The following is a 20,728-nucleotide window of genomic DNA, read 5'->3' as shown; positions in this document are numbered from 1 at the left end:
CGTCGACTACAGGGATTCTGCAATGGTCGTAAGTGTGAAAAACGGTCTTAAATCATTTTTTTTCAGTGCCATTGTAACGTCAAACGGTCACTAGATGCACAGTCGTAAGCGGAGGGCGGCCGGTATTTGAGAACCTTCCAGCCAGCTTCTGACAAGCAAAGTCAATGGGGGGGAAGCTGGATCTGCTTAACGACTGCCTGGTTCACTTAACAACTGCAGGGATTCACTTAACAACGTGGCAAAAAAAAGACTCTACAATCAACCACGACTCGCTTCACAAGTGCCTTGCTTAGCAAACAGGAATTCCGATTCCAATTGTGGTCGTAAGTCAAGGACCAACTGTGGTCATAAATCGAGGGCCGGCTGTCTTAGCTTTGCATGGCAATTTAGGTCTCACAATCCAATCTCAGCCTAATTCCAGTCTGTTAAATATCCCAGGAATTAAGCATAAACCCAAATCAAACCCACATAGATATAAACACATCCCAGAGTGGCTTTCCCCATAGATTATCCCACGATGCCCCTAACTGGCTGGTGTGTTTGTGTATGCGTGTTGTTTGTGTAGGATTCTGGTCTGTGATGTTCCTTTTTTTAATATATAAAGGCCTTTTTAGATCTACAAAGAGCATTTCATAATCCAAGCAGGCTGTTTAAACCCACCCTCCCTCCGGGCTGTCTCTCCAGATGTATCTGCCAGACCATCATGTTGCTGCGGGGGATGATGGGTGTGGTAGCCGTCCCATTGGGCAATTCCAGCTCTGTTTACACCACAGCTGCAAGAACTAACAGGGAAGACTTAAAAAGCTGAGGAATTTGCCCTAAAGCAGGCTTTTCCTATCCTTTTCTTTTATTTAATATAAGCAATCCATTTTCCATCGTGTTAATGCTGGGTCTGGATGCCAATATTTTGTGCCAACGTCAAAATAGATAACCTTGTTCATTATTTAATCTCATCTTGGCTTCATTTCCAATACCTTATAAGTATCTAATATTGTAACAATTTGTTTATTTTATTAATTAGACTTATATACCGCTTCATAGGGCTTTCAGCCCTCTCTAAGCGGTTTACAAATTGTTTTAGCAAATTGAGTCAGCAACTTGCCCCCACAGTCCGGGTCCTCATTTCACCCACCTCGGAAGGATGGAAGGCTGAGTCGACCTTGATCCGGTGAGATTTGAACCGCTGAACTGCAGATCACAGTCAGCTAAAGTGGCCTGATTTATTTAACCCTATTGGTTAAATTAACTATGAATACATTTTCTATACTTTATAACTTCTTTGACTATGAATTCTTATGTCTTATTCTCTAACTGGGAAGTCTTCAAACTTGGCAACTTTAAGACTTGTGGACTTCAACTCCCAGAATTCTCCAGTCAGCCTGGAGAATTCTGGGAGTTGAAGTCCACAAGACTTAAAGTTGCCAAGTTTGGGGACCCCTGGGTAAAACGAAAGCAGCCTTTTTCAAGGCAACTTTAAGGTAGACTACAACTCCCAGGATTCCTCAAGGCAGCCATGCTATTCTATCCTAATTCTATGCTAGCTGAGGAATCCTGGGAGTTGTAGTCCACCTGTCTCTAAAGTTTCCAAGTTTGCAAAACTAAGCCCCTACAATCCCGATTATTTAAAAGATGCCTAAAACGAATGAATAAATAAAACTTCTCCGTCTTTTTTAAAACCCTCCCTCCCTCCCTGCGTGGGGCTCGTCTGCCACCCCACTCCCTCCTCCTCCAGCCGAATCAGGATCAAGAGAATCAGGATCAAGAGTAGAGCTGGAAAGGGACCTTGGAGGTCTTCTATTCCAACCCCCTGCTCAAGCAGGAGCACTACAGAGCCCATCCTCCTCTGCAGTCTCGTGCAAAAAAAAAAAGACAAATCCTGACCACGCGCAGGATTCCGTTCTACAACAGCCTTGCAAAGTAGGCCAGGGAGGACTTCCCAGACGAGACACGAGAGAAACAGAAGCCCGACATGCAGGATGGAATCCGGCCACTCACCCGGCGATCTCCGCCCCGGTCTTCAGCCAGCCAGCCGGTCGCTGGGCCCGCTTACACAACGCCAGGCTGGGCGGGGAAAGAGGTGGAGCCGCCACGCCCCTCGCCACGCCCCTCCGCCGGCCGCGCGTTTTTGTGAATGAACTCCGGAGAAAGGATGGAATGTTGAGACTTTTCCTTTCTGGCGTTCGAACTCTGACGTCACTGGTTTTGGGCTGGGCGGGGACTCCAGCGAGGTTTCAGCTGACATTGGAAACTTATTCTTTCTTTCTTTCTTTCTTTCTTTCTTTCTTTCTTTCTTTCTTTCTTTCTTTCTTTCTTTCTTTCTTTCCTTCCTTCCTTCCTTCCTTCCTTCCTTCCTTCCTTCCTTCCTTCCTTCCTTCCTTCTTTCTTTCTTTCTTTCTTTCGGAAGAAATGTCCTTTATATTTTATTTATTTCACTTATTTTATTTATTTTATTATTTATTATTTTATTTATTATTTTGTTTATTTTGTTTGTTTTGTTTGTTTTATTTGTTTTATTTATTTTATTTATTTTATTTACTCATTTTATTTATTTTATTTATTTATTATTTGTTTTATTTATTTATTATTTGTTTTATTTTATTTATTTATTTATTTTATTCATTTTATTTCACTTATTTTATTTATTTATTTATTATTATTATTTATTTTATTTATTTTATTTATTTTACTTATTTTGTTTATTTTATTTATTTCACTTATTTTATTATTTAATTAATTTATTTTATTTATTTTATTTATTTTATTTATTTTATTTATTTTATTTATTTTATTTATTTTATTTATTTTATTTATTTTATTTATTTTATTTATTTTACTTATTTATTATTTATTTATTATTTGTTTTATTGATTTTATTTATTTCACTTATTTATTTTATTTATTTCACTTATTTTATTTTTTATTTTTTATTTGTTTTATTGATTTTATTTATTTATTTTATTCATTTTATTTATTTTATTTATTTAGTATTTTTTATTTATTTTATTTATTTTATTTATTTTACTTATTTTGTTTATTTTATTTGTTTTGTCAAGCCTGTATTAGATAACATGCATAAGTATAAACATGATTTTGGATACATGAAATGGGTACGAATAAAAAGGAACATTGGGACAGGGACAGTAGGCACTCTGGTGCACTTATCCACGCCCCCTGAGGAATGGGATGAGGTCAACAGTGGACAGTCTGAGGTTAAAGTTTTGGAGGTCTGGGGAAGAAACCACAGAGTCAGGTAGAGCATTCCAGGCGTTGACCACTCTGTGGCTGAGATCGTATTTTCTGCAATCGAGTTTGGAGCAGTTTCTATCTATTGCTTGTATCTATTCTGTGCTCCTGTGTTGTGATTGAAGCGGAAATAGTCATTGACACGTAAACTGCCCAGAGAGAGTGCTGTAAAACACTCTGGGACAGTATATAAATTAAAGTTCTATAAGTCTAAATGGCTATCTATTGGACTGCCTTCTCTCGACTGGAATAGAATAACAGAGTTGGAAGGGACCTTGGAGGTCTTCTAGTCCAACCCCCTGCTCAGGCAGAAAACCCTACGCCACTTCAGACAGATGGTTCTCCAACATCTTCTTAAAACCTTCCAGTGTTGGAGCATTCACAACTTCTGGAGGCAAGTAGTTCCACTTGTTAATTGTACTCTCCCTAGGCTGTGCTGCAGAGCTAATAAGCAGGAGAGGGGGGGTACCTGTGCATTTCGTTTTTCTTGCCTAAACGTAGAACCTTACTCTTTTCACCGTTGAATTTCGTTTTATTAGATAGTGCCCAATGTTCAAGTTTGTCAAGATCCTTCTGTATCTTGAGCCTGTCTTCTGGAGTGTCGGCTATTCCTGCCAGCTTGGTGTCATCTGCAAATTTGATGAGTTCCCCATTTATTCCCTCATCCAAATCATTGATGAAGATGTTGAAGAGTCCTGGGCCTAAAACAGAGCCTTGGGGTCCCCCACTGCATCCCTCCCTCCATGAAGACGCAGTTCCATTGAGGACGACACGTTGAGTGCGGTTGGTCAGCCAGTTACGAATCCATCTGGTGGTGATGCTGTCCAACCCACATTCTTCTACTTTATCTAGTAGTAGGTTATGGTCTACCTTATCAAATGCCTTACTGAAGTCCAAGTAAACTATATCAACGGCATTCCTCTGGTCCACTAATTTTGTCACTTTGTCAAAGAATGCAATAAGATTAGTCTGGCATGATCTGTTTTTGACAAACCCATGTTGGCTTTTGGCTATTATTTTGTTTACTTCTAGGTGTTCGCTAATTTGTTGCTTGATTATCTTTTCCAGAATCTTTCTTGGTATTGAGGTCAGGCTGATAGGTCTGTAGTTTCCTGGATCTGTTTTTTTTCCCCCCTTTTTTGAAGATGGGAACCACATCAGCTCTTTTCCAGTCCTCTGGCAGTTCCCCGGTGCTCCAGGATCTCTGAAAGATAAAGTTCAGTGGTTCTGAGATCTCGTCTGCCAGTTCCTTCAGAACCCCGCGGTGTAATCCATCCGGTCCTGGTGATTTGAACTCATCTAGGGTAGACAGGTGCTCACTTACCATTTTCTTCCCTATTTCAATTTGTGTTCCTAATCTGATTTTTGTGGTGCTGTTTTTGATAGGTTGGACTGTTTTATCCCTTTGTGTAAAGACAGATGCAAAAAATGAGTTAAATAGTTCTGCTTTCTCCCTGTTGCTTGTCACCTTCTTGCCACTTTCTCCCAGCCATGGACCAATTGTTTCCTTAACCTTTTTCTTGTTTTCAACATGTTGGAAGAAGCTTTTTTTTATTATTTTTTACTTTTGTGGCAAGCCTTTCTTCATTGTGAGCCTTAGCTTTCCTCACTTCATCTTTACAGGCTCGGGCTATTTGCTGATATTCTGCCTTAGTTATGTCCCCCACGTTCCACTTTTTATACTTATCTTTTTTGTCTTTCAATTTTTCAGAGAGTTCTTTATGCAGCCATGCTGGTTTCTTTTGGGAGCTGTTATTTTTCTTTTTCATTGGTATTGTGCTAGACTGGGCTTTTGTAATCTCATTTTTCAAAATTTCCCAAGCTTCTTGAGTGGTTTCCCCCTTGAGGATTCTCATCCATGGAATTCTTCTCAAACTCTCTCTACGTTTATTGAAAGTAGCTCTCTTAAAGTCCAAGACTCTAGTTTGACTTTGTTCTACTACTTGTGTTTGCATAATGTTGAATTCCAATATTGCATGGTCACTTGCCTCCAGGGTTCCTGTGGCTTCAACACCTTCTATCGTTTCCTCTCTGTTAGTGAGAATTAAGTCCAATATGGCTGATCCTCTTGTTCCCTTCTCTACTTTTTGGGAAACAAAGTTGTCTGTTAGGTTTGTTAGGAACCTGTTGGATCTTCCACTTGGTGCAGAGTTTGTTTCCCAGTTGATGTTGGGGTAGTTAAAATCCCCCACTACTATTGTGGTGTACTTCCTACATACCTTAGTTAGCTGACTAACAAAAAGTTCATCTACTTTCTCTGCTTGGTTGGGTGGCCTGTAGTATAGACCTATGGCAATATCATTCCTCCCCAACCTTTAATACTGACCCAAATGCATTCAAGATAGTTCTCATCATTGTGGTGCTCTATTTCTGTAGAGTTATTCCTTATATATAGTGCAACTCCACTTCCTCTTTTATTTGGTTTATTTCTTTTAAATACTTTAAATCCTTCTAGCTGTATGTTCCATTTGTGGGTTTCATCCCACCAAGTTTCTGTAATGGCAACGATATCGTATCTGCCCTCATTTACTTGAATTTCTAATTCACCCTGTTTATTCCTCATACTCTGTGCATTGGTGCGTAGACATTTAAGTCCATTTTGATTGACCCTGTGTTTACTGTCTACACAACCTGTGTTATGCCTGACTGCCCCTGTTTTCTTGCCACTTGTATGATTCATGCACATGGGATGGCACTCACTATTAAATGCTGGGTTTTGCTTGACAGCAGGAGTGATAATCTTACCCACATAAACATCTATGTTACATGCACTGATAACCCTATGAGTTTTAGATTGCTGGGGACAGAAATGTTCCGTATCAATTAATTATCTGTCCCTGCTGTTCAGTTTAAATGTTTATCCAGAAAAATCTGTGAATTTAATGCCAAGTAACTCAGTCTCTTTCTTGGATGGGTGCAAACCATCTCTTTGGTACAATTCTTCTTTTTGTAAGTCATATCTTTTTCTTCTGAATTTTTCCTATCGCTTTCCGATCACTCCGCTGGTGATTCCTATTAGTTCTACTTGAATTTTTTTAATGTGCTTTCGAACTGCTAGGTTGGCAGAAGCTGGGACAAGTAACGGGAGCTCCCCCCGTTACACGGTGCTAGGGATTCAAACCACCGACCTTTCTGATCGACAAGCTCAGTGTCTTAGCCACTGAGCCACCACGTCCCTCTGAGTCACCGTGTCCCCCTCTTAGGAGGCTGGTAAGTGTGCTAGTTTGGCACCAATTTGGCATAGTCCAGAGAAAAGTGTGTGTGTGTGTGTGTTGCATTTGTGCTGATAAATAAATAAAGGGAGACTAGTATAGATCTATTTCAAGCTATTTAGCTCTCATCAGCTAGCCATACCCTTCCTGGGAATCGAACCTGGGCTTGTCATTTGGGAGATTGGGGACTGAAAAGCAAACTTTCCCACTTTTAGTGGTCCAGTGACCACTAAAATCAAAAAGGCCCACCAAGTGCTGGAATGAGGAAACACCAGGATTTCTTTTTAATCAAAGGAGTTTTTATTCATGAACACGGAAGGCAGCAGAAGGAAGTGAGACTCTGAAAATGAACCAAGGAGGGGAAACCCCAGCCTTGATCCCCTTAGTAATTTAACAGCCAAAAATAATAGAATCTTGGAATGGAAAGATTCAAAGCCACCATCAGAGGTCATCTAGTCCAACCCACTTTCCCAGTGCAGGGTTCTACCACTGTAGCATTCCTGCCAACCCTTTGTCTGCTGAGAAAAAAAATAGTTTTATTTTCTTCATACCTGGATGGGAGAGAGGGTTTCCATCTATACAAGCAACATTTTCACCAGCTCAGGTTAAAAAAAAATAGGAGGTGCATTCACACAACCCTTTTGGCTTGGTGAGTGTTAACTTTGACTAGGGTTTTTATTTCTTTATTTGCAGCCCTTTGGTTGCAGGAACCCATCGTACGTGGTTAGTTTATGATTCCATGTATTGTACGAATCCAGAAAATTCAGTTATTCATTCAGGGTGTTGTGGGAATGCTGTGTTTATCAGCGGATTCTGAAATTATTGCATGTAACATGTGAATTCAAAAGATGTAAAATGTCCAAGATTCTAAAAGAGAAAATTGTTGCAGAGAAAGAGGGGGGGAGGGAGGGAGAGGGAGGGGAGGGAGAGAAATAGAGGGAGAGAGAGAGAAAGAGAGGGAGGAAGAGAAAAAGGGAGGGAGGGAGAGAGAGAAAGAGGGAGGGGGAGATAAAGAGAGGGAAGGAGAGAGAAAGAGAGAAGGGGGAAAGAAACAGGGAGAGAGAAAGAGGGAGAGAAAGAGGGGGGAGAAACGGAGAGAGAAAGGGAGGGAGAGAAAGAGGGAGAGAGAGAAAGAGAGGGTGGAAGGGAGAGAGAAAAATGGAGAGGGAGCGAGAGAGGGAGGGAGAGAGAAAGAGAGGGAGGGAGAGAGAAAGACGGAGAGAGAAAGAGGAAAGAGAAGGTGAGAGAGAGGGAGAGAGCGAGAGAAGGAGGGAGAGAAGGAGGGAGGGAGGGAGAGATCATTTCTTGTCTCCTTGACTTACACACACAATTGGGACCAACATTTCTGTTGTTAAGCAAGGCCGTTTTTAAGTGACTCACACCTGATTTTATAACCTTTTTTGGTCACGATTGTTAAACAAATCACTGCAGTTGTTAAGCGAATCACATGGTCGCTAAGCGAAGCTGGCTTCCTCCGTTGACTTTGCTTGCCGGAAACCCAGTTGGGAAAGTCGCAAATGGTGATCATGCGATCCTGGGATGGGCACCGGTTCCCAAGTTCCCAAATGACTATAGCGCAGCTGTGACAGTCATAAGTGCGAGGACTGGCCCGAAGTCACCTTTTTCAGAGCTGTCGTAACTTTGGATGTTCGCTAAATGAATGGTTGCTAGCTGAGGATTGCTTGTAGTTTCACTGATTGGACCAGGTATGAGAGATGAACATAGCCAAGCGTGGTGTAATGTGGGATTCAGCCGGTTTGCACCGGTTTATGCGAACCGGTTGTTAAATTATTTGAATGCCACCCCTGGTGATGCCATCTCGTATGAATTACACGACAGACCCACAAAAGCTTTAAAACAATGTCACCTGCATTGCACAGGGCTCTGCCGCCCCTCCTCGGCTGTTCTGCAAGAGGAGGACAATCCTGGGATTGAAGAAACCACACCTATCATGGGTCAAACTTCATCTCATCTTGGGCAGGAATGAAAAAGAACATCAAGAGCGGAAGGAGTGGGGGAAAAAACCAGGCCAGCCTTGGACACCCCTCCCTGCCTTGTCAATTGGCTCAACCAGGAAACCTGCTTTTAAAACAATCCATTCCAGGTTGAAGAGTTCTTTCATTTTCTATTTTATTTTTATTGTCAGGTTGAGATCCTGGGGGGCAGCCGAACAAGTTTTAAAATCTGCCTGAAATGGCACTTGGTTATTTTCCAGCAGTGTTCGTTTTACTCTTACTGGAAACTGCCAAGATTACTGGTAAGTGCCTTTAAGATCCCTGGAAAAAGCGAGAGAGGGAGGAAGGGAGGGGGAGAGGAAGAGAGAAAGGGAAGGAGAGAGGAAAAGGAAGAGATGAGGGAGGGGGAAGAAGAGAGGGAGGGGAAGAGGAAGAGAGGAAAAGGAAGAGATGGGAAACGGAAGGGAGAGAGGGAGGGAAGGAGAAGGAGAGGGGGAAGGAGAGGAAGAGAGGGAGGGGGAGAGGAAGAGATGGAGAGGAAGAGGAAGGGAGTGGAAAAGGAAGAGATGGGGAAAGGGAGGGAGGGAGAAGGAGAGGGGGGAGAGGGAAGGAACAATCTTAAAAGGCACTTACCAGTAATCTTGGAAACTGCCAAGATTACTGATAAGTGCCTTTAAGATCCCTGGAAAAAGCGAGAGAGGGAGGAAGGGAGGGGGAGAGGAAGAGAGAAAGGGAAGGAGAGAGGAAAAGGAAGAGATGAGGGAGGGGGAAGAAGAGAGGGAGGGGAAGAGGAAGCATGAGAGAGGAAAAGGAAGAGATGGGAAACGGAAGGGAGAGAGGGAGGGAAGGAGAAGGAGAGGGGGAAGGAGAGGAAGAGAGAGGGAGGGGGAGAGGAAGAGATGGAAGAGGAATGGAGTGGAAAAGGAAGAGATGGGGAAAGGGAGGGAGGGAGAAGAAGAGGGGGGAGAGGGAAGGAACAAATGGAGAGGAAGAGAGAGAGCAGGAGGGGGAGAGGAGGGGAGAGAAGAAAAGGAAGTGACGGGGAAAGAAAGGGAAGGAGAAGGAGAGAGAGAGGAAGCGATAGGGAAAGGGAGGGAAAGGGAGGGGGAGAGGAAGAGATGGAGAGGGAGGGAAGGAGGGGGAGGAAGGGAAAAAAGAAAAGAAAAAGAAGAGATGGGGAAAGGAAGGAAGAGAGGGAGGGAAGGTGAAGGAGAGATTGGGAGGAAGAGAAGCAGAGGGAGGAAGAGAGGGAGAGGAAGAGAGAAGGAGGGAGAGGGAGAGATGGAGAGGGAGAGAGAGAGGGAGGGGAGAGGAAGAGAGAGGGGGAAAAGGAAGAGATGGGAAGAGGGAGGGAAAGAGCTATACAATTTCCACCATTCCGGACAAATGGCTGTCCAGTCTCTTCTTAAAAGCCTCCAGTGATGGAGCAACCACAACTTCTGAAGCCAGGTCTTTCCACTGATGAATTGTTGATCAACCCAAGAGTTGGTCAACATGAGTGTTGGTCAACCCAAAAGTGACTCTCTCTTTTCTTTTAAGGGGAAGCTACAACCAACCCCCCAACTTCTCCTCCGACAAAGCCACGTCCTTTTGCATCTGTGGCTGACACCACTAGTGGCATGAAGACTACCACACCAGCAGAAGAGACCACGGAATCCCTCCCTTCTTCCGTGGCTCGCCTCTCTAACATGACCCATCCCTGGAGCACCAATGGAGAAACAACTCTTCCTGGAGGAGATACAGCACCGCCCTCCTCTTCCTCACCTGAAGGGTCGACCATGGTGGGCACCCATGGTGTCTCTCCACCTTCTTCATCCCTTGCAGGGACCTCCATCTCCAGCATTGGTTTTGGAAGTCCTTCAGAAGTAGGGACCACTCACACAGCAGAGTCAACCCTGCTTGTCCTCAGCTCCACCACAAAGGAAGTGAACTCCAGCCCTCCTTCTCCAACTCTCCAGAACAAGAGGACATCTGAAGGCCTATTGACCTCCACCACACAGGAGGTGAACTCCAGTCCTCCTTCCCCAACTCCCTTGGACAAGAGGACATCTGAAGGCCCATCGACCATCATCTCCGTCATGACACAAGAAGAATCTACAAGCAAGAAACATCTTAGTTCTCCTCCTTTTACCACCGAGACAATGAAAACGTCCCCCTTGTCGATTCCCCTTCCTACTCCAACTGTAGCAACCTCCATACTTCTTCCTCATACCTCTTCCTCACCTGAAGGGTCCACTCCTGTTGGCACCTCAGGTGTCTCTCCGGCTTCTTCATCCCTTGAAATGACGTCCACCTCCAGCACTGGTTTTGGAGGTCCTTCAGAAGTAGGGACCATTCACCCGGCAGAGTCAACCATGCTTGTCCTCAACTCCACCACAGAAGTTATGAACTCCAGCACTCCTTCCCCAACTCCCTTGGACAAGAGGACATCTGAAGGCCCACTCACCACCATCTCCACCACCTCACCAGCAGAAACCACGAGTGAGAAGCATCCTAGTTCTCCTCCTCTCACAACCGAGACAATTAGGACCTCCCCGTGGTTTCCTCCTCTTACTTCAACACTAGTGACCTCCATGCCTACGAGTGTCCTTTCTGGAGACACAACCGGCTCTTCAGAAGTGACCACAGATTCTAAGGCTGAGATCACCAGTGGGAGGCCAGGAAGTTCTCCCCCCTCAACTTCCTCTTCAGTTACTCAAGACAGACGCACCTCAAAAGCTACGTCCACCGGTCTTCTTTCTTCTAACTCAGGAAGTACCAGCCTGGGACCATCTGCTCCATCCTCCACCAATCTCACAAGTGGAAGTCCTGCTACCACCTTGAAAGTCCTTTCCTCCACCCCCACGTCTGCCTCAGCTTCAACAAGTCTCCCTCACACCCCAGGTAAGCGTGCCTCCTGTCTGAATGGTTGACCACCAGTCTGTGAATGCATTTCCATGTGCAGCTGGCTGAAAATGCTCCAAATGAAACTCGATCGGCTTAAGAGGGAGATCTTGGGAGATCCGTGGGATCTATGCCTGACCTTCACCCCAAAGGTTGATATGTGTCTCCTCCATGATCACCTCTCACCCCTTTAGAGCTCATGTGGTAAAGATGAAAGGAGGACTTTGGGGGTAGGAAGGTCCATCTGAGAAGGTCTCTTCCCGTTGAGTGCCCAAACCAGAACGCATGCGCATGAGCATGCCAAAGCACCAGAAACCGGAAACAGGCGCATGCCTGTTTTTTTGCCATTTTTCAGGTTATTTTTCGGGCCGTTTTCATGCCTTTTTGCAATCCATTTTTGAGCTGGTTTTGTGTCTTTTTGGGGGGAGCATGAAAATGCCCCCAAATTGGCCTGAAAACACCTCAAAAACATCATTAAAATGGCCCCAGGAATAGCCTGAAAACACCCCCAAAAAGCCATGGAAACACCCCAAAAAATGGCCTGAAAACAGCCCAGAAAAAGGTCCAAAACCGGTCTGTTTTCTGGTCGATTTTCAGGCCGTTTTCCATGGCTCCGGCGGCTCTGAAGGCCAGCTGGTTGGCACACATTTGCACACCGGAAAGCGGAAGAGCAGCTGGCAATGGCGTGCGTGCCCACAGAGAGAGCTGTGCATGCCACCTTTGGCAGGTGTGCCATAGGTTCGCCATCACAGTACTAGGGCAAGAATAGTTCCATGGTGCACAGCCTTTTTCTTAGATGATCATGACATTCTCGTCTCTTCTGCGGACCTCCAACGTTCCCCTCCTCTTGGAGGGATTTCCTTGAAATTTCTCCCTGGGAAGACAGCATTGGGGGGGGAAGACCTGTATTTGTTGAGAGTAGCGTCATGGATCTAGTGGGTGGATCTATGCTGGGGACGGGCAAACGACAATTAATATGATTGGCATTGTTTTAATTTGGTCCGTATCTTTGGTGGAAATCCTAATTCTGTATCGGGAAGCTTGTTCGGACTGGAACAACGTTAGTCGCAGGCCCCGACACTAAAGAAGTACCGTAGCTAGATGGTGGTGGCCGTAATGAAGAGGACGAGAATGGTGGTGGCGTTAAGGTCAGAGCAACGTTGATGCACAAACCCACACCTGCAGTCCCAGCGGTCAAAGAGTTGTGGGCAGCACAAGTAACAGAATAATAGATTTAGGAGGGCCCTTAGAGATCTTTTAGCGGTTTCCGGACCATTACTGGCCCATAGTGTGTTCAGCACAGGGCCGTGCGAGCAGCAGGCAGTGTGCACTCATGCGCATTTGCACGCACTGGCTTTCCACTTGCATGGCCCAAACCCTTTTCCTCCCCCCCCCTCCCTGCCAGACTGCCAACCGCAAAGGTTGGGGAATCACATTTTTAGTCCACTCCCCTGCTCAAGCAGGAGACCCGATACAGGAGACGGTGAACCCTTTTCTTACGGCGTGCCAAAATTGGACATGCGGGCTATTGTGTGTGGCCACTCAATCCCCCCTGTCCACCTGTGCATGCATGTGCGACCCCTGCACCCATGTGCATGCGACTCCTCCCCGGGCTCCGGAGGCTTTCCTGAAGCCCGGGGAGGGTGAAAACTGCCTTCCCTGGCCCTCCAGATAGGCAAAAATCCTGCTGGCCAGCACACGCATGCACGCCGGAGCTGACAGCTGGCATGCCACCAAATATGGCTCCGCGTGCCACCCATTGCATGCATGCCATAGGTTCACCATCCCAGCCCTATACGATTTCAGATAAATGATTGTCCAGTCTCTTAAAAACTTCCAGCGTTGCAGCATCCAGAATTTCTGGTGGCAAGTCGTTCCTCTGGTTAATTGTCCTCACTGCCAGGAAGTTTCTCCTTAATTCCAGGCTGCTTCTCTCCTGGATTAGTTTCCATCCGTTGCTTCTGGTCCTGCCTTTAGGTGCTTTGGAGAACAGGCTGACCCCCTCCTTTTCGGGGAGCAAATACTGGAAGGCTACTATCATGTCCCGTCCCCCCCCAGTCTTTCCTGGGTTGGTCAACCCAAGAGTTGATCAATATGAAAGAAACCTGTCTCCTTTTTTTTTAGGAGAAGCCACAACTGAGCTCACAACTTCTCCGGCAACAAGTGTGCCCACAAGCGAAGGGCATCTTTTCACATCTGTATCTGACACCACTGGTGGCATGGAAACTATAACAGCAGCAACAGAGACCACAAATTTTCTCCCCTCTTCCGCGGCTCTCCTCAACGTGACCAGTCCGTGGAACACCCTTGGAGAAACAGGTCCTCCTGGAGGAGCTCCAATGCTTCCCTCCTCTTCCTCACCTGAAGGGTCCACCATGGCGGGCACCCATGGTGTCTCTCCAGCTTCTTCATCCCTTGCAGGGACCTCCATCTCCAGCACTGGTTTTGGAGGTCCTTCAGAAGTAGGGACCACTCACGCAGCAGAGTCAACCCTGCTTGTCCTCAACTCCACCACAGAAGTTATGAACTCCAGCACTCCTTCCACAACTCCCTTGGACAAGAGGACATCTGAAGGCCCACTCACCACCATCTCCACCACCTCACCAGCAGAAACCATGAGTGAGAAGCATCCTAGTTCTCCTCTCACAACCGAGACAATTAGGACCTCCCCGTGGTTTCCTCCTCTTACTTCAACACTAGTGACCTCCATGCCTACGAGTGTCCTTTCTGGAGACACAACCGGCTCTTCAGAAGTGACCACAGGTTCTAAGGCTGAGATCACCAGTGGGAGGCCAGGAAGTTCTTCCTCCTCAACTTCCTCTTCAGTTACTCAAGATAGACACACCTCAAAAGCTACGTCCACTGGACCTCTGTCTTCTAACTCAGAAAGGACCAGCCTGGGACCATCTACTCCATCCTCCACCAATCTCACAAGTGGAAGTCCTGCTACCACCTTGAAAGTTCTTTCCTCCACCCCCACATCTCCCTCAGCGTCAACGAGTGTCCCTCACATGCCAGGTAAGCGTGCCTCCTGTCTGAATGGTTGACCACCAGTCTCCGAATGCATTTCCATGTGCAGCTGGCTGAAAATGCTCCAAATGAAACTCGATCGGCTTAAGAGGGAGATCTTGGGAGTTCTGTGGGATCTATGCCTGACCTTCACCCCAAAGGTTGATATGTGTCTCCTCCATGATCACCTCTCACCCCTCTAGAGCTCATGTGGTAAAGATGAAAGGAGGACTTTGGGGGTAGGAAGGTCCATCTGAGAAGGTCTCTTCCCGTTGAGTGCCCAAACCGGAACGCATGCACATGAGCATGCCAAAGCACCAGAAACCAGAAACAGGCGCATGTCTGTTTTTTTGCCATTTTTCAGGTTATTTTTCGGGCCGTTTTCATGCCTTTTTGCAATCCATTTTTGGGTTGGTTTTGTGTTTTTTTGGGGGGGGCATGAAAATGCCCTCAAATTTGCCTGAAAACACCTCAACAACGTCCTTAAAATGGCCCCAAGAATAGCCTGAAAACACCCCCCCCCCAAAAGACACGTCCACCGGTTCTCTCTCTTCTAACTCAGGAAGGACCAGCCTGGGACTATCTGTTCCACCCTCCACCAATCGCACAAGTGGAAGTCCTGCCACCACCTCGAAAGTCCTTTCCTCCACCCCAACGTCTCCCTCAGCTTCAACGAGTCTCCCTCACACGCCAGGTAAGCCTCCCTCCTGTCTGAACGCTTGAATTCTTCTGAATTCAAAAAAAGGTCCGAGGCACCCAACAACTCTCATTTTCAAAATTTCCCTTCGGCTGCTGGCTCAGTTCAGCTCCAGGTTAGGACCAGATTAAATCCTCAACCTCAGGTTGTCTTTATCAGGCGAGGTGTGTGCAGAAAATGCCCACGGACCGATTCCTTCCAAACCATCGGTAGAAAGGGGTTGAAATAGGACAGGTCCTCTGATGGCGAATCTCATCGTGATGCCTGCACATGCACATGTGCCCTCCCCCACTGCCCCGCGCATGCACACATGGCTTCCTTGGAGCCTGGGGAGGGCGAAAACGGCCTCGCCGCTCCCCCAGAGGCCCTTCAACCTGTTTTCCAACTACCGGTGGGCTTGGTAGGTCCGTGTTTCAGATATTTTCTCGGAGCCTCTGGAGGGCAAAAAACGACCCAACAGAAGTTCGGGAATGAGATTTGAGATTTGAGAAGTTTATTTATATGCCGCCCTTTTCCCTGGGGGGACTCAGGGCGGCTTACAACTCGAAAAGCGGGGGGGGGGGAAACAAACATTTAACACGTAGGACAGTACGTCATTAAAAAACACAACATTCATACCATTCGGGTGAGTTACAGTCTTTAGCCCCAGGCCTGACGGGAAAGCCAGATATTAAGGGCTGTGCGGAAGGTCTGGAGGGTGGTGAGGGTACGAATCTCCACGGGGAGATCGTTCCATAGGGTCGGAGCTGCCACCGAGAAGGCTCTCCTCCGCGTGGTTGCCAGTCGACATTGACCGGCAGATGGGACTCGGAGGAGGCCTAATCTATGGGATCTAATAGGTCGAGTGGAGGTGATTGGCAGTAGGCGGTCTCTCAAGTACCCAGATCCACTACCATGAAGGGCTTTATGGGTGACAAGTAGCACCTTGAAGCGTACCCGGAGATCGACAGGTAGCCAGTGCAGCTCGCGGAGGATAGGTGTTATGTGGGTGAAGCGAGGTGCACCCACAATCGCTCGCGCAGCCGCATTCTGGACTAGCTGAAGTCGCCGGATACTCTTCAAGGGCAGCCCCATGTAGAGCACATTGCAGTACTCCAGCCTAGAGGTCACAAGGGCACGAGTGACTGTTGTGGACTTCCGGGTTGCCTGTTGGGATGTTTTTCTCCTTCAGGAGGGCGAAAAACCACTCAATGGGCAAACCGGAAGTCCGTTCCCAAACTTCCAGTTTTCCCGTTGGGTAGTTTTTGACCTCCAGAGGCTTCAGGGAAGCCTTCGGAGAGTGAAAATCAAGGCCAAAAAAAAACCCAGCCAAAAATCAAGGCCGAAAATCAGCTGGCCAGCACGCGCTTGTCTCGTGTGTGCTCAGAAATGGCTCCGCTCGCCACCTTTGGCGCATGTGCCATAGGTTCGCCATCACAGAAATAGGATGTAGAATTAAGGAGTGTACAGATAGTTCTTGATTTACAGCCTTGTGACAGTTGTTGTTAGACTGTCGAAGTAAACTGTGTTGTTTCTGTGTCTCATCTTTATAAAATAAAAGCCAAATGCCACTCCCTCATCGCGAAATCTCCAGAGCTTACAAACTTGAAATTCGGCTTGGCTATTTGTTCCTCTTGGCTTCTAGATGCCCGCTAAGAAAGGGTTTGTCAAAATGACCACCAGATCATCAGTATTTCTTATACAGGATTATATTAACATGCGTCAATGCTAAGGAGTTAAACATTCTACTCCCCCTCCCCACCTGAAAAGAACTCTGTTTCAGGAATGGGAGTCTGCTAGGGCTTGTCCGGATAAGCAGAATAGAACTGGCGGAGCAGTTGGGGGGGCCCGGAGATGGGACTTGTCCACCCACTCGGCATGAGACTGAGGAAAATGCTTCCAAGCCACCAGGTACTGAAGGCGGTTCCGCCGTCTACGAGAGTCCAAGATTTCCCGAACCTCAAAATGCTGCTCACCATCAATCAATAGGGGGGGGGCAGGTGGCGGATCCACTGGCGGACACAAAGATGAAAAACGAACAGGTTTAACGAGATTAATGTGGAAAGCAGGATATACACAGTTGAGGTGCTTGGGTAGCTGTAAGCGAACCGAAACAGGATTGTTTGTATCCTGTTTGTACTGATAAGGTTGAGAACGTTTCTTATCAGCCTGTTTCTTATGCGCACGGTGCGCAGCATCCAAAGTGCGAAGTGCCAAAGGCCAAATATGCCGCACCCGTTCACTCCAGTCGGAGATAGATGAAACCTATGATTGCTCTAGAGGAACTTCGGGAATAGGAACAAAGTCCTGGCCAAACACAACACGGAAAGGGGTGAATCCAGTGCTGCTATGTACAGAATTATTATAAGCCACTTCCACGTGCGGCAACAAGTCCACCCAATCATCTTGCTGGTAATTGATGAAACAACGTAAATATTGTTCTAGAACAGAATTCGTCCTCTCGCAAGCCTCATTAGTCTGAGGGTGGTGGGCAGAGCTTAGACCCTGGGCGGAGCCAATGCGTTTAAGAAATTCTTTCCAGAAGACGGAGGTGAATTGGACGCCCCTATCAGAAATTATGCGGTCAGGCATGCCATGCAAGCGGTAAACGTGAGAAATGAAAAGTTTAGCGAGCGCCTTCGCAGATGGGATCTTAGGGCAAGGTATGAAATGAACTTGCTTGGAAAACAAGTCTGTAACCACCCATCTGACCGTGTGCCCCTGGCTTTCAGGAAGTTCGACAATGAAATCCATAGAAATCTCCTTCCAAGGGGCGACAGGGCGAGCCACAGTCTGGAGTAAACCTCCCACTTACAGTCCAATCATAATTCTCCCAAGTGTCAGGTGCGAGATAACTTCGAAAGGCATCACCCAGATGGAACGTCGGTGCCGTTGGCCTTGGCGGGAAACCTCCTCCGCATGCGCAGCAAGACAGGCAGCAAACTCCAGGACCTTCCTCCAGCACAATTAGTATTCCCCTCCCAAATACTATGCCCCCCTCCCCGTTTCAGTGGCAGCCGAAGCAGCAGCAAAGCAGAGGCTGACAAACACGCTCTGATGCTAAGGAGTTAGACATTCTACTCCCCCTCCCCACCTGAAAAGAACTCTGTTCCAACTGCCAGTTGCCTTATAATAACACGCTCTGATGCTAAGGAGTTAGACATTCTACATTGATTTTCAAGCTTTAAGTATCAAGACCGATAACATAGCTTTGTAGCAAAGCATGGGTATCCAGCTAGTATAATATATGTGGGTAGATGCAAAATTTTGTATAAGTGAATCCCTGCAGCTGTTAATCTAGTACCATGGTCGTTAAGTGAATCCAGCTTCCCCATTGACTTTGCTCGTCAGAAGGTCTCAAAAGGGGATCCCAGGACGCTGCCACCGTCATAAATATGAACCACTTGCCAAGCGGACGGACGTTGATCAGGTGATCGTAGGGATCTTATGCCAGTCCTAAGTGTAAAAAACAGTCGTAAGTTACTTTTTTTTTTCAGTGATGTTGTAAGTCTGGTCACAGTTGTAAGTCAAGGACTTCCTTAATATTGTTTTTTTCCTGTGTTTGCTCCCTCCAGCCAGGAATCGCTTCATGCTGTCGGTGAGATTCAGCACGCAGTTAAACATCACAGATCCTTCCATCAGTCATGCGGTGCGAAAGTGGGTAAGGCTTCATAACACACCTGGGAAAAAGTCCGTAGAGATTCTCAGTCACAGTTGTCCCAAAGGGGCTTTTTTCAGGAGACAACTGGACTTCCTTGTTTTTCCTTTTGAAGAAGTTTCGCTTCTCATCCAAGAAGCTTCTTCAGCTCTGACTGGATGGTGGGGAAGGGAAGGATTGATCCTCCTTGCAGACAGCTGGTCATTTGCATCCTTTTAGAGGGTCGTTGAGGCCACTTGGAGGTTTCTCTGTGTCCTCAGGTGACCCTCAGGATTCATATTCCTTGCAGACAGCTGTTCATTTGCATCCTTTTAGAGGGTCATTGAGGCCACTTGGAGGTTTTACCTGTGTCCTCAGGGTCACCGGAGTGGTGCAAATGATTCCGGTAGTATACAATTTTTCCTCTGGAAATCCATTCTTGTTCCCGCACCATTCCAAGGGTCTTCATCCCTAATTGTATAGCTAAAAGTCTGGAGAGATTCTCCGTCATCCAGGTCAGGGTTGTCCCAAAGGTGCTGTTTCAGGACTTTCTTCTTTTTCTTTGAAAGAATTTTTTTGTAATTTTTTTTATAATTTGAAGTTTATTTATATGCCGCCCTTTTCCCTGGGGGGACTCAGGGCGGCTTACAACTCGAAAAGGGGGGGGGAAACAAACATTTAACACGTAGGACAGTACGTCATTAAAAACACAACATTCATACCATTCGGATGGGTTACGGTCTTTAACCCCAGGCCTGATGGGATAGCCAGATTTTAAGGGCTGTGCGGAAGGTCTGGAGGGTGGTGAGGGTGCGAATCTCCACGGGGAGATCGTTCCATAGGGTCGGAGCTGCCACCGAGAAGGCTCTCCTCCGCGTGGTTGCCAGTCGACATTGACCGGCAGATGGAACTCGGAGGAGGCCTAATCTATGCGATCTAATGGGTCGAGTGGAGGTGATTGGCAGTAGGCGGTCTCTCAAGTACCCAGATCCACTACCATGAAGGGCTTTATGGGTGACAAGTAGCACCTTGAAGCGTACCCGGAGATCGACAGGTAGCCAGTGCAGCTTGCAGAGGATAGGTGTTATGTGGGTGAAGCGAGGTGCACCCACAATCGCTCGCGCGGCCGCATTCTGGACTAGGTGAAGTCGCTGAATGCTCTTCAAGGGCAGCCCCATGCAGAGCACATTGCAGTACTCCAGCCTAGAGGTCACAAGGGCGCGAGTGACTGTTGTGAGAGCCTCCCGGTTCAGGTAGGGGCGCAACTGGTGCACCAGGCAAAACCTGGGCAAATGCCCCCCTGGTCACAGCTGACAAATGGTGTTTAAAAGTCAGCTGTGGGTCCAGGAGGACTCCCAAGTTGCGGACCCTGTCTGAGCATCATGGAGCATCAGTCTCACATAAAAATATCATGTTACTCTTTCTTCTTTTTTCCCCCTTCCAGCTTGGTGAGGAACTGCAGTCAAAATTTCCTCTTGGAAGCTTCAACGTGGGCTGGATTGGCTAGCAAAGACGTTGGAAGGGGACAATGCTCAGAAAGCTTACCAGTTGGTGACTCTTTTGGATCAATAATAACATACATAATCACGGATATTCAGCTTTTTTTCCTTAACCTTATTTTTCACGGCGGCCGATTCCAAGACTCCACGAATGCTCTGTTCAAATTGCGTGAAAACTCAAGGGTCAAAATTCTCCCTTACGGTGCAAAACGTACAAAATCAACAGGTTGGCTGCATTCACAAAAAACCCCCAGCCCTTCAGACTGTTTCTGCGTAACTTGCTAAGCGGGGTTAGCTCCTCTCTTTCTTAATTCCTTTTATTGGCTGAGCAACTTGGACACAAAATCCAGCCCGTCGGGTAAGATTACAGCTTAATAGGTTGAATAAATAAATAAGACGAATGTTATAACCAGCCTCAGGAATTCAGTGTGAACGCAACCTGGGTGCGTTTCCTGCCTCAAAGGAGTTGGAAATAATAGTTGTAGTTACACCCTTGTGTTGAGCTTAAGTAACTGACTAGCAACTACAGCCGCCCCCAAAGTGGCACACGAAGCCATGTCACCCGGCACGCGCAACCTTGCCTTTTTGTCTTCCGGGTTTCTGGCGCGCATGTG

The 20,728-nt window shown here is 46.7% G+C and overlaps 1 protein-coding gene across 1 annotated transcript; it reads left to right on the top strand.

Moving 5' to 3' along the window:
* The first annotated feature begins 8,397 nt into the window (after positions 1-8,397).
* LOC106550307 (uncharacterized) lies at positions 8,398-20,196 on the top strand. The gene is made up of 5 exons (XM_087725036.1): positions 8,398-8,712; positions 9,950-11,293; positions 13,418-14,311; positions 18,554-18,639; positions 20,060-20,196. The coding sequence occupies exons 1-5, from the start codon at positions 8,649-8,651 to the stop codon at positions 20,120-20,122; spliced, it is 2,451 nt and encodes an 816-aa protein (XP_087581162.1). The 5' UTR covers positions 8,398-8,648; the 3' UTR covers positions 20,123-20,196.
* The last annotated feature ends 532 nt before the right edge of the window (positions 20,197-20,728 follow it).

This window comes from Thamnophis sirtalis, unplaced genomic scaffold, assembly GCF_051295495.1.
Source record: "Thamnophis sirtalis isolate CommonGarterSnake01/CBP01778 unplaced genomic scaffold, rThaSir2_p1.2 scaffold_11, whole genome shotgun sequence".
In the NCBI taxonomy this organism is placed as follows: Eukaryota; Metazoa; Chordata; class Lepidosauria; order Squamata; family Natricidae; genus Thamnophis; species Thamnophis sirtalis.
Note: the sequence above shows the minus strand (reverse complement) of the source record. Positions and strands in the feature narration are given on the sequence as shown.

Coding starts and splice junctions, on each gene's coding strand:
- LOC106550307 (XM_087725036.1), top strand. CDS start 8,649: ATGGCACTTGGTTATTTTCCAGCAGTGTTCGTTTTACTCTTACTGGAA. Junction 14,312..18,553: donor GAGTGTCCCTCACATGCCAG/GTAAGCGTGCCT, acceptor TGCTCCCTCCAG/CCAGGAATCGCTTCATGCTG. Junction 18,640..20,059: donor GTCATGCGGTGCGAAAGTGG/GTAAGGCTTCAT, acceptor TCCCCCTTCCAG/CTTGGTGAGGAACTGCAGTC.